The 12,432-nt window shown below is 41.6% G+C and overlaps 1 protein-coding gene and 1 non-coding gene across 3 annotated transcripts in view; one reads left to right on the plus strand and one right to left on the minus strand.

The window, feature by feature from the left end:
- Positions 1–234: 234 nt before the first annotated feature.
- Positions 235–12,432, minus strand: part of ACVR2A (activin A receptor type 2A) — an 83,257-nt gene continuing 71,059 nt past the window's right edge. For both annotated transcript variants that reach the window (XM_073634221.1, XM_073634222.1), the window contains 2 exons: positions 11,730–11,860; positions 235–10,093 (listed from right to left, as the gene is read on the minus strand). In XM_073634221.1, coding sequence (XP_073490322.1) covers positions 9,899–10,093; positions 11,730–11,860 — 326 coding nt within the window. In that variant the 3' untranslated portion in view covers positions 235–9,898. The remainder of the gene's footprint in view (positions 10,094–11,729; positions 11,861–12,432) is intronic.
- LOC141101926 (small nucleolar RNA SNORD22) lies at positions 3,907–4,033 on the plus strand. The gene has a single exon (XR_012235055.1). It is a non-coding gene; the product is annotated as a small nucleolar RNA SNORD22 (small nucleolar RNA).

Below are 12,432 nucleotides of genomic sequence, written 5' to 3' on the forward strand. Positions count from 1 at the left end.
GTTGAAATACTGTTAGAGACTTGAGATAGAGAGAGACCTTATTACATTCAGTACATGTTTGAAGGCATTAATGCGGGGGATAGAACAAGTCACAACAGTCCAAACTACACAGGGATTGCTGAGGGACTTTTATCGCCAAAAAAACTTGTTTGCGCCGATTTTAAATCGCTAGATTATCGCCACTGGCTCACAGGAGGCAGCGAACAATCACATTTTTAGAGAAGCAAATGGGTGTTTTGTTTTTTTTTTGTTTTTTTGTTTTTTTAGGGACCGATCACAGGGATTGCAATGAAAAGCACTAAATATCATTCAGCAAATATCTGTGTAATTTGGGTCAAAATACGCACTTTGTGTTACCTTTAGAGACTGGACCCAGGCTGCAAGGCTTTGAGTTTGGTTTCATGAGTTTAATAGTCATTCCAGCCAAGACTGATATTTCTGTTACAAGCAAAACAATTGGGGTGAAATCATTCACTGCTTTATTACATCTTGGCGACTTTGTACCAGGTGCTAGTTTCTGGAGAAGTAGGAGAATCCAGAGGGTAAATCAGCTTAGCATCAATGAAAAACAGAAATACCAGTCTTGGCTGGAATGACCTTCGTGTGTAAGGGGGTAAAACAGCACTAACCAATCAGATCGCTTTCATTTTTAGAATAAATAGCTTTTTACGCTGTTACAATAAAGGGCAAGACCTGAGATGGAAAAGGGTTGCTGCTAGCTCATAAGATACATGAACAGAGGTGGTCAAAATATGAGAATGCAATTAGAGTTGGCAAATAATTCCGAGCAGATTTACTAGCGGCATATTACAAAATGGTTTACAGAGCACTTTCTGGGTATCTGCACACATTTGGTTATATTCATTTTTTTCTCAATTTCAACATTCAAAGCACCTCTGTGCTGAGGGTTCTCGCAACACAAGTCTAAGGCTGGCCATACATTATACAATTTTCTTGTACAACTTCCCTTTAGCTTTAACAAAACTAGGGTTGCACCGATACCACTTTTTAAAGCGAAGGTCCGGCCATTTAAAAAAAAAAAAAAAGTCAGCAACTACAAACACTGTAGCTGCTGACTTTTAATAAGGGCACTTACCTGTCCAGCGAGCCAGCGATGTCGGCCCCCCGAGGCCGATCTGTCCATCGGATTGGGTGCCGGCGCCGCCATCCTAATGGAAACAGGCAGTGGAGTCACACAGTGCTTTGTGAATGGCCCTGTGGTTTTCTGCCGATACCAATTACCGATACATTTAAAAAAAAGTAATATGACCAGGGCCAAATATGCAGCACTGATGACTGTGTCACTAGTTTATTTCTTACAATTTATATATATTTTTTACAATGCTTTCTTTTTTTTGGGGGGGGGGGGGGGGGTCAGTGTTTTTTATTTTTACAACTTAACCTTTTAAATGTTTCTTTATTAAAAATATATAAATATTATATAATTCTTTATTTATTTTATAATTAAATAATGAATTTATAATTCTTTATTTATTTATTTATTTTTATTAGCCCCATTGGGGGGCTTTGGTGAGATATCAGGGGTCTAAACACCCCCCCCCCCAACATCTCCCTTTTGAGACAGGGAAAGGGACTGAGGACACAGATTCCCCAGTCCGTCTCTGCAGCCTCAGCTGCACTAAAAATGAAGGGACAGAAGACAGAGGCTCCTGTTCATTCATAAACTGAAACATCGTAAACAGAGTTTACAATGCACAGTGATCACACTGTTCATTCAGAAAAAGGAGCCGGTAAGTGACATTTACCGCCTCCTCTTGCCGCTCTCCATCCAGGATGTGGGGGTGGGGGGGGGGGGGCGGACGGACCAGAGCAGGAGGATGACACGGGACAGTTGAGATGATTTATGAAGGCAGTTACAGGTACCAATCTCCCTGTATAGCTTTCAATAAAGCAGCTGACAGCCGTAGGAGGTACAGGAGAATCGTCTGTCAGCTGCTTTATTGAAAGCTGCACATGGAGATTGGTGCTTGTTACTGCCCCTACCAATCATCTGAGACGGTCCGTCCCCCCCTGTTACGCTGAGGACACAGGTATCAGATTAAGCATCAGAGCATTTGCACAAGTACTCATGCAAATGCTCGGTATGGATACCGATAATTGTATTGGTGCAAACCTAACCAAAACCATATAATATGGAGGTCAAACCTAAACGCTTTCAATTTGTATGCAATCAGGCAGGCCCTTGCACTACATAGTTGAAGGTAAATCTAAAGAAAATTGAACAAGAAAATTGTATGGTCAGCTTCAGGCTAGCCATAGATTATATATATATATATATATATATATATTTTTTTTTTTTTTTCCTTCCACCATGAGTGCAAGGAAAGATCGCTTGATTCCCCCATTAACATAGACAATGTTGATGGGAGAATCACAGGAATCCCTCCTGCGGCGATACGGTGTTCTCCTGACGGGGGTGTGCGGAGCCATCCCTGCCGAGAGAACACAGTGAACGCTACTAGCATCTATAGCCGTTGGCAATAATCGAATGCTGAAAACCAGACATGCTGGTTGTACCCAAGTCGACTTAGGCATATTACAAAAAAACTTCAAGATCTTTGCAGACTATTCAGATATTAATTTACTTGTGGCATAGTCTGTACATACTCCAGTGGCATCATCCTAGGAGGGGAACATGCATTAAATAACATGTGTTAGTCTGTTTATAATGCAGAACAAACTAATACAGAAATACTGCTCTACCAAACAGTGAATTCAAGAAATGTGCATTACACTTCATCGCTCACATTGAGTACACATTTGCTAAGTTATCATGACTGATACTTTGGTGGGGAATGTAAATTTCTATTTCTCCTAAGAAACCTACAATTTTACACCATACATACCAATAGCATGCAGTTTAAAGGGGATCTGCAGCTAGTCTGGTATAGAAGCCACTACTTTCCCACAAAGTTCTCCCATGGAACCCTGGCCTGTAGTGGTAGCTGACCCCTATTAATAAAGCTCAGAACACAACTTCACACAAGCTATAATTGGGGACAACATTAATACCTTGTGGCTAAACTACCAATGAGATGTCTAAATCCTTAGTAGTGAGATTATCTCACATTTCCAACACATAAACATAGGTATATTGTAAATGAGACTAAGAGGTTAATGTGGATTTATTAGGCAAATAAAATACCAGGTGCTGTGGAGTCCTTAAAGAGGCGCTCCAGGCACCCCCAAAAAATTAAAAGTCAAGTACTATAGCTTCTGACTTAACTTAAGGACACTTACCTGTCCAGGGACCCAGCGAAGTCCTCATCCAAGCCGATTATTCAATCGGCTTTAGGTGCAGGCACTGGCATCTCTAGGGAAACAGGAACTGAACGGTTTTCTGCTACGTTGCACCTTGTGAATGGTCCCATAGTCTTCTGAGACCTGTGATATGTCCCAGAAGACTGTGGGGTAAGGAGGAATGGCCTAAATTCTGGCTCAGATTACTGCGGCGATCTGAGCCATATATGAGAGCGGGTACCTGTCAAAACCAGCTACCCGCTCCCCCTCCCCTCCCCTAAAAAAGTGCCAATTGTAGCAGTGGAGAAAGGGGGGGGGGGGGTTGGGGAGGATGCAAAACAAGCAGAACCTCCCCTTTTGGGTTTAATTCTACTTTGAGAATCCCCCCATGAGCAGCATCAGATGAAAGCTGCCAGTTCTGCCTTCAAAGCTGTATAATTGTTCTAGAGAAATCATGCTGTATCTATCCACTGTTAAGCTGGCCATACCTGACACAAAAGGTTGGCCATTTACTGTTGGAAAAAATGCGAGCCACGTAGGGCCCTTTTGGCACCAAGCAGCTTGACAAACTTCAAAAACAAACTGTAGGAGCCAGGTGGAAAATTCTCAGCTGTACAGTGACTACATCTAAACATATTTGGGTATCCCCGAGGATGATACCTTCACGCGTCCCACCATCTGATCTCCATCAGAGCTTGAAAAGGGGAAGCCACTGGTGTAGTCAGTTGGAGCAGATGGATAACCTGTTCCTAAAAAACAAATATATCTGGGTATTCAGGCAGCTGCCGTTTCAGCAACATGAATGGAGGAATCTATTAGATTTCTCACATTCGGCCCACAGGCTGAACGATGTATGTATGGTTAGCATACTGTTTTTACCACTGCCAAAGAGCTGGGATGCTTCTGAGGCCTCAATCTAAGGTACTGTATATTGCTTCATAAACAGGTTCGCTTAAAGTTCTTTCCCAAAAATAATCCAGTGGAAACTTTCTCAATGACAAACTGAGCGATGTTCTATAGTTACAAAAGTTGTCTGCTTTTGCCTGGACACAAATCACATTGCAGCAAATACTAGAAAAGGATACTTGAAAGACTCTACAATTTCACTGAAAAAACAAAGAAATATGTTTGAGGAGAATCTCAAATATTAAACAATAGAGTTTATTCAAATGACTCTTTTCAGAAATAACACTCCAAGTATTATTTAACCATCGGGTGAGTGATACAACTACTGATACCTGAGGATCAGGAACACAGATTGAGAACCATCAACATTGTTTGCCCCATGAATTTGAAAACAGAAGCCACTGAAGGTTATTTTGGGGGAACGTATTCTATACAAGTAGGATGAAAGAGGGGCGTGACCCACAGCAACCAATCAAAATTTCTGCTGTCGATTTCTGAGAACAGATTTAAAAACAAAGCCAACATCTGATTGGTTTTCTCTTCCTACAGTTCTACAGAATAACCCCGATGCAAGTGTTGTATATAACAAATGTATAGAGTGCATTGTTCCCCGAGTGATTAAAGAGCAGCTCTACCCAAAAATGGGTTTCTTTGAGAGTGGAGTCTTTTTCTCCAACTTTCCATTACAGGCTTGTGATATCTCCATTTGTTTTAATGGAGAAGCCACTACAGATTTATTTCCCAACTTGATCCCCAAGTCCCAGTCACAGCGTCTTGTAGGTAATGGTATGCATCTACAGGTGCAGATCATGTCGCAGTACTGTGATGGTGGTTGTACTGAGGATAGGACTTGGACAGTTCAGCTGAAGAGCCAGTCATGCCAGGACCTCTCCAGAGAATGATAAAACCCTGATCCCACTCTGCCGAAGACAAGAAATCCTGTTTGGGGGCAGTTGCTCTTTAACCATGGTTCTAAGCATTTAAGCCCGCAGCCTGGGTCACTGTCCATTCACAGTAAGCTTCTGAGTGGTAGAAAGGTTGTAAAAAAATTTCCTGCAATAGAACACAATACTTGGTGTCTGTAGGTTTACGGTAAAAGTTCAGAAAAATGAAACAATGTACTTTGGCATGCACAAATCAACTTAACGGCACCGACCTGACATATACGGGGAGGGGAGACAGCCATGTTGTTAGCTAAAGCAATTCCTCTGAGGAGGTTAGTCTATTTAGCGGAGGGGCAGCAGTGACATCACTGAGGCCACTTTCCACTGGTTGGATAGGGGCAGTGACATCACTGACGCCGCTTTTCACTGGTTGGATAGGGGCAGTGACAGCACTGACGCCGCTTTCCACTGGTTGGATAGGGGCAGTGGCATCACTGACGCCGCTTTCCACTGGTTGGATAGGGGCAGTGACATCACTGACGCCGCTTTCCACTTGTTGGATAGAGGCAGTGACATCACAGAGACCACTTTCCACTTGTTTGATAGGAGCATTGACACTACTGAGACAACTTTCCACTAGTTGGATAGGATGTGCTCTCGGATGACAGGATGGGTCAAATTTCTGAAGCCACGCTAACAAAATGACATTCTCCACCATGAACAGGCAAGGGTGTACTTCCACTTCCATTTCTCAGGTTTAAACAAACTTTGGCACCTAGGCCCAGCCAAAAACACCATAAACTGTCAAAGTAAGAATTGTTTTTGTTTTTTGCTAGTCTGTGCTAACCATGTCAGTATTGGTTATATCTCAAAACAAGATTTGCATAATAGCGATTACATTTCACTAATTTTCCCTGAATTTTAATTTTAAAGTGACTCCAGTCAAAAAGAAAAACCCTTTTAAGCAGAAAGTTACAAAAGCGTGTTTATATAGATTTTCTGCATAGCCAGTCTCCTTCCCGAAAGCAATATTTCTGCTTTATCCTGAAAAGAGACTATTTTTTGCTCCGGAAACATGCCTGACTTCTACCTAAATACCTTTCTTCACGTCCAGTACCTCTGTGCCTGAAATAAAATACTGTTTTGACACGACAATTTTATGTCAGTCTTCTCTCCTTTACTACAGCAGCCAAAACAGGCAAGACTACTCTGAGGCTGGATTGAAATTTTAAGCTGATCTCCAGACAAAAATTGAAGTATGCAGTCAAAATACATAAAGGTGGGCTGTTTTACTGGATTAAAAAAGGGTAATTGTTCAGCAAGTTTTGGGATCTAGACACCCCTGCCAGGCAGCACAGCAAGATCAGTCAGACTAGTAATAGGGACTAGTCCTTAACACACATGCAACATGCTGAGTAGTGAAGGAGCAGATGACTAGGTGAGCTCTCTGCTTTATTCTCCTGTCAAACTTCCAGTGTCACAATGACAGCACTGTGCAACACAAAGACAGATTGGGGTACTCACAGCAGCTGTAGATAATACATTTACGGATAACTGAACTGGAGCCTGCTTGGAGTTTAGATTTAAGCTAGTGTGCAGGGGGTGACGGTAACTAAAGTTTAAAGTTGAAGTTCAGCCAATACCCAACCAGCTCTAAACCTTCTAGCAGCCGCATTCTAAAACCAAATCTAGCCCTATCTGTACTTACCTGTTGTGCAGCCGCTCCGGTCCCACATTGAGCAATCACCAGCGGGTTTAGTGTCTAGGCGTGTGCAAGAGAGGCAGACTCCGCCGCTGGAGACCAAACCGACTGCAGAGAAGGTATGTATAGCGATTTTTGCTTTACAGCTTTCGATAGATTAGTTTTAGAATGTGGCTGCCAGTAGGTTTAGTGTTAGCTTTGGTTTTGGGTGAACATTTACTTAAAAGGATTACAATCAATTAAAATCTAACAGTTTAACAAAAAAAAAAAAAAAAAAAACGGCTTGGCCTTTTTTCCTCCAATGATCTACATGGGCTAAAGCAAAGGTTTTTCTATCTGACTGAAGGAGATCTTTAAACGGTGACACAAGGAATCTGAAGCTGCAGTAAAATATAGACCTGGCATGATTACACAAACTCCGATTCCAGTGTTGCACTGACATGATGGCACTGCTTGGTTGCAATTATAGTATGAGGAATTCTGGGTCGTGAAATTTCCTGAGGAGATCTGAAAACGGCCAATTTGGCCATTTACTGAACAGACATACAACATAAATATAAAGGAAATAAAGGAGCAAGAGAGAGCACAAAACCGGGTGTTCCAGTGTCCGAGCTTGCAAATAAAGATTAAAAAAAAAAAAAAAAACCATGCTTCTATTTTCAATGGTTCCTCAGACACAGCAAATCTATATAACACATCAGCAGGTAAGAATTTCCTATGTGGGCAGGTAAAGAAAATAAAAAGGCAAGAGTTCTTCACAGAAAAGTTAAAAAAAAAAAAAAAAAAAAAAAAAAAACACTGTTTAGGAATGGTTATTTGTTTTGGACATTAACCCTTCCAGTAATAAAAGAGCTGGCAAATGCTATATTTAACCCATAAGTGATGCATCCAATGGAAGGGAATGTCACCAGCGCTAATCAAGTGCCTTATAGGAAATCTTTTGCGAAGGAAAAAGGTGAATGCGGGAAGCCTCAGATGGAGGTTACCATGTGGATTCCTGGGATGTAGGCTGTATGGTGAACCTTCATACACCATTACTGCCCCAGAGATGGTATGCAACTTCAGAATGAGGTTGCCAGGCTGACTTTCTGGACTGTAGGCTCGTTCAAAGATGGTGTGGCGAACCACTAAGCTGACTTTGGAGCTGTAGGTTCTTTCGAACACACAAGCCCCATGGATAGTAACACAGCCTCAGATTGAGGTTGCAAGGTTGTCATCTGAGCTATACGCTCATTCAAAGATGCAAAGAACCCGTGAGAAGATAGTAGGCAGCCTCAGATTGAGATGGCCAGGCTAACTACTGGCTGTAGGCCCTTTCAAAGATGGTTTCATTAACCCACAAGAATGCCTTTGCCCTAGAGATTGTATGCTGACCAGAAGTAAAGGATGACAGCTTCTGGATTCCCCTTTCAACCAAACCTTGCACTAAAGGCAAGGCCTGCTTATTCATGGTAGCCCCCACCATAAACACCGCATAAATGAACCTGTGGAGGGAAAATTGTTACATACCCTCACCTTTCTGCAATTAATGTAGTGCTGGGGGTGAGGTCACCCTCCTGCATATAAGAGCACAGGAAATATTGAGCAGGCCCAAATCTCATAAGAAGGCACTGCAACCCATCATTCTCGTGAGATTTGGGCAACTCAACATTCTCCCAGATCTGGCCAAAGTAGGAGGACGTCGCCTTTGCCCAGTCACCACAACAAGAACCATCCAGTGGTTTTTAGAGAGGGGAGAAGTTTAAATACTCAGTCCTTTAAACTTATTAAAGGATAAGTCCCATCAGCAGGCAGTGTCTAAACAAAACCTATTACAGACCTTTTAAAGATGTCAACCTTTAGAAGTCAAAAGACATAGCAGGCCAACAAGTCCTGGAAGGGACTCCCGCACTGATACTATAAAAGCTAACCCCCTCCTTCGAGAAAACGTACAGTGATCAATGCACTATGGACACTCTTAATGCTCTGCTTACCCGATTTCCCCATAATAAAAAACAATCTTCCTAGTCTGTGGGCTTGTCTTTTTTCCTTTCTTTAAAAAAAAAAAAATAAAAAAACCCACACAAGAATACCAGTCTTTTCTCTACGGCGTGTATAACATCCAACCACACCTCTCTAAACAGTCACCTGCTGCAGCAATGCATTGTGGGTTTTAAAGGGCAGATTCTAACCAAGACTGAGGTAGCATAGCCTACACCCCTCACAAACACAAAAGGAGGAAGGGCCATTTATGAAGATGGGCCAAATTCTGAGAGAGAAAAAAAAAAAAAAAAGAAGCCAAGTAATACGTTAAAAGTTGTGTTTTTGTAAGAAACCCTATGCACTTGTTTATGCTGGTTCCAGGGTCCCTTAAACTACAAAAATGAATAGCAGGGGATGCCATTTTGATGGGTTAAATAAAACCTACCACATTTATTCTTAAATAACACAAAAAATTGTAATACATACATATATATTAAAAAAACAAAACAAAACAAAAAAAAAACAAAAAAATGGATCGGTTATTTAAAATTGCTTAGTGTTTTCAACTGTATAATTTAAATTTAGAGAGACTGTGGAACTGAGGTATAGCTTGTTGAGGGAGGTTAAACTATGCTTGGAAGCCTCTTTAAAATGTCCCACAAACTTTTCTTATATTTTCCTATACACAGAAGAGCAGCACAGGGGAACATTCACAAGCTGTGTCATATTGGCATTACAATAGTCATTTATAGAAACACAACAGCAAATGCAATAAAAACAGTTACCCTTTTTTTCTTAAAATCTGAAATGAAATGCTTTGATTTAAAAAAAAATATTCATAGGATATATATATATATACACATATATGTATATGTGTGTATATATACACATATATATATTTTTATATATATATATATTTATAGCAGTAGTTCACTCAAGTTCAGTCCTTCTCTGACGTGTTTAGAAAACAAAGAAGAGGGAAATCGGTCAGTTGTCCAGAGAGGTCTCCTTGTTTCTTCATGTTTTATTCATTCCATAATCCGTTGCCGAACCATTGCAGGCCACGAGGAATGATACGCCGGGTGCGTCCCGAGGGACGGACTTTTGCAGTACAGACCAACCATTTCCGCTGAGAGTCATTCCTTAGCTTAGCAGCTGTGAGTCCGTTGGTCTAGTGCAAGTATCATAGACTAGATTCCTTGGGCGGGAAGTCCACATTTGTCACCATGGTGACCACTGTTACAATGTCCTCTGTGGTAATGATATTTGTGAGTCTTTGCATCTGGATGATCCGCTCCTCCACGCAGCCGGCCGATAACCGGGCTTCTGCGTCGTGATCCCAGCACTCCTCGATGGTTTCACAGAGCATCGCCATCCCCTAGGTGGAGAAAAGGTGGGATTCAGTGATCAGAAATTCGCATTCAACCATTTGGACACAACCTGATATTTACCCTTACGTTCACTGGAGTTGTGGCATCACTTTAATTTTTCCCATTATTTTATGTATTTGGACTATGGTCTTTTATAACCTTATCTAGGGACTATCTGCACCCACGATTATCACAATCAGTCCTAAGACTTAGGTGTCCATTTATGAAGCTGAACAGCAGCGATCCTGAGGATCGCCGCTGATCTCAGCTCATAAACAGTTTATGAAACACAGATGATGGTCACTCTAATGATCACGGCGATACCTCACATGTGATTTGACCTCTGTTCACATTTAGGGGTGTGGTTTATGTATGTGCTTTCTTTGGCGCGCGAGCACGTGAGAACGGGGGCGTTTTAAAGACTTTTTTTTTCCATTTTTACACTATCTAAATAAAATAAAAAACCTGATTACCTTTTTTGTTGTCACAAGGAATGTAAAACATCCATTGTGACAGTAATAGGCAGTGACAGGTGCTGTTTATGGGAGAGATCTGGGGTCTAAAAGACCCCAAGACCCCAAACACCTCCTCTGCACTTCAAAATGCCAAAATCTGCATTCTTGAATACTTTGGATTTTTTATAATCGGCACTGTTGGCTGCCGAGTAAACCAGAAGTGACGTTGCTTCGGGGTTACTACAACGGAGACCCCAAAGCAGATTCCAGCTTTGCTCGGGACTCCAGCCAGCCAGCGGACGTGTCTGCTGGTCGCTCAAATCTCCAGGTGGGACGGGAGACCTGGGCGGAGCGGCAGGGGGAATTCCCATATTGCTACCTGTGATAACAGCCGAGCAGCTGCTCTGCCGCATCAGTTGTTATCACTTGAAAGCTGACCATCCTCTGAAAAAAAAAACACAACACAAAAAAAAAAAAAAAAAAACGGTGGCAGGAGGATGCCTCTGGCTGCAGGTCTCAACCCAGTACAACCATTTACCCAAAATCACAGGTAATTGATTTTGCGGGAAGTGGTTAATAGTATAAAATACCTTGTGATTCTGTTAATGGCAGATTATGTAAAACTTAGCAGCATGTCAACCTTGTGAGATGCTGTGCCAACTAGAATGACAGCCCTATGTGATTATGTATGCAGTGGGTGAGGCTAGGCACACTCACTCCTGACTGACCAGCCTAGTCAAAAAGTTGCTGGTATCCAAGCCCCACCCACAGCTCATTAATAATTTAGCTCCAAACCTTGCTGCAACCCACCCACGTTTCTATTTAGTATCCAGAAGCTACTGCACACAAGCCAGATTACCAGTGCTGTGCTATGTTATTTCAAGGTAATGTTGATTCATTGAACTCAGGGAACATAGCCACAGGATAGGGTTTTAAATAGGGCAATAAAAAAAAAAATTGAATTTTGAGCTACTTTAAACATTTTATAATATGAATTTTATTTTTAAAACTACAATTAATTTTATTTTTAGATTAACATTTTTACAAAGAGACTGGGTAATATGTGCACTGAAAAAAAAACACACAACTATTTACACATTCTTATCAGCTTCAATGACTTCAAAAAACAGGAGCCATAAGACAACCGCATTCTTTATGGCAACAACAGTGAAATGGTTTTCCTACTTACTGCGTGTTTCTGCCAACATTCCCTTAAAATGGGCCTTTTCTTCTTATGTACTACCACCTCCTGCATGTCCTCCAGAGACGGGTGCTGCCCTATTTCCTCCTCAAATGGTAACATGTACTCGTCCACAGGACCTGACAAAAGGATTCGGACAGATGAAGGTTTAGTCTACAAATGGATAACATTTTTTTCATCTACTAAACGGATTCAAAAAGACTGTCTTTTTCTAAAATTATTCAGTGAGAAGCCGCACAACTATAACCCACAAGAAGAAAAGCAACACGCTTCTAATGTGCCCACATAATTGATTTATATGAGTGTTAAAAATCGGTTATGAAATTATTTCAGGCTGCTTCAAAATCCTTCATCCATAGATTATTTTTTTCTTTGGTGGCAGAGCTTAAAAAGAGGGAGTCCCGCGAAAAAAAAAAAAAATGTAAAAGTCAGCAGCTACAAATACTGCAGCTGCTGACTTTTAAAATAAGGACACTCACCTGTCCCCAAATCCAGCGATGTCGGTATCTGAGACCGAATCGTCCCTCGGGTGCTGCCGCCATTCTCTGTAAGGGAATCAGGAAGTGAAGCGCTGTGGCTTCACTTCCCGGTTCCCTACTGTGCATGCGTGAGTCGCGCTGCGCTTCCTAGGTAGAAAGAACAGTCTATATCTCTCTCTCTCTCTCTGTATATCTCTCTCTCTCTCTCTGTA

This window comes from Aquarana catesbeiana, linkage group LG06 (genome assembly GCF_042186555.1).
Source record: "Aquarana catesbeiana isolate 2022-GZ linkage group LG06, ASM4218655v1, whole genome shotgun sequence".
Taxonomy (NCBI): Eukaryota; Metazoa; Chordata; class Amphibia; order Anura; family Ranidae; genus Aquarana; species Aquarana catesbeiana.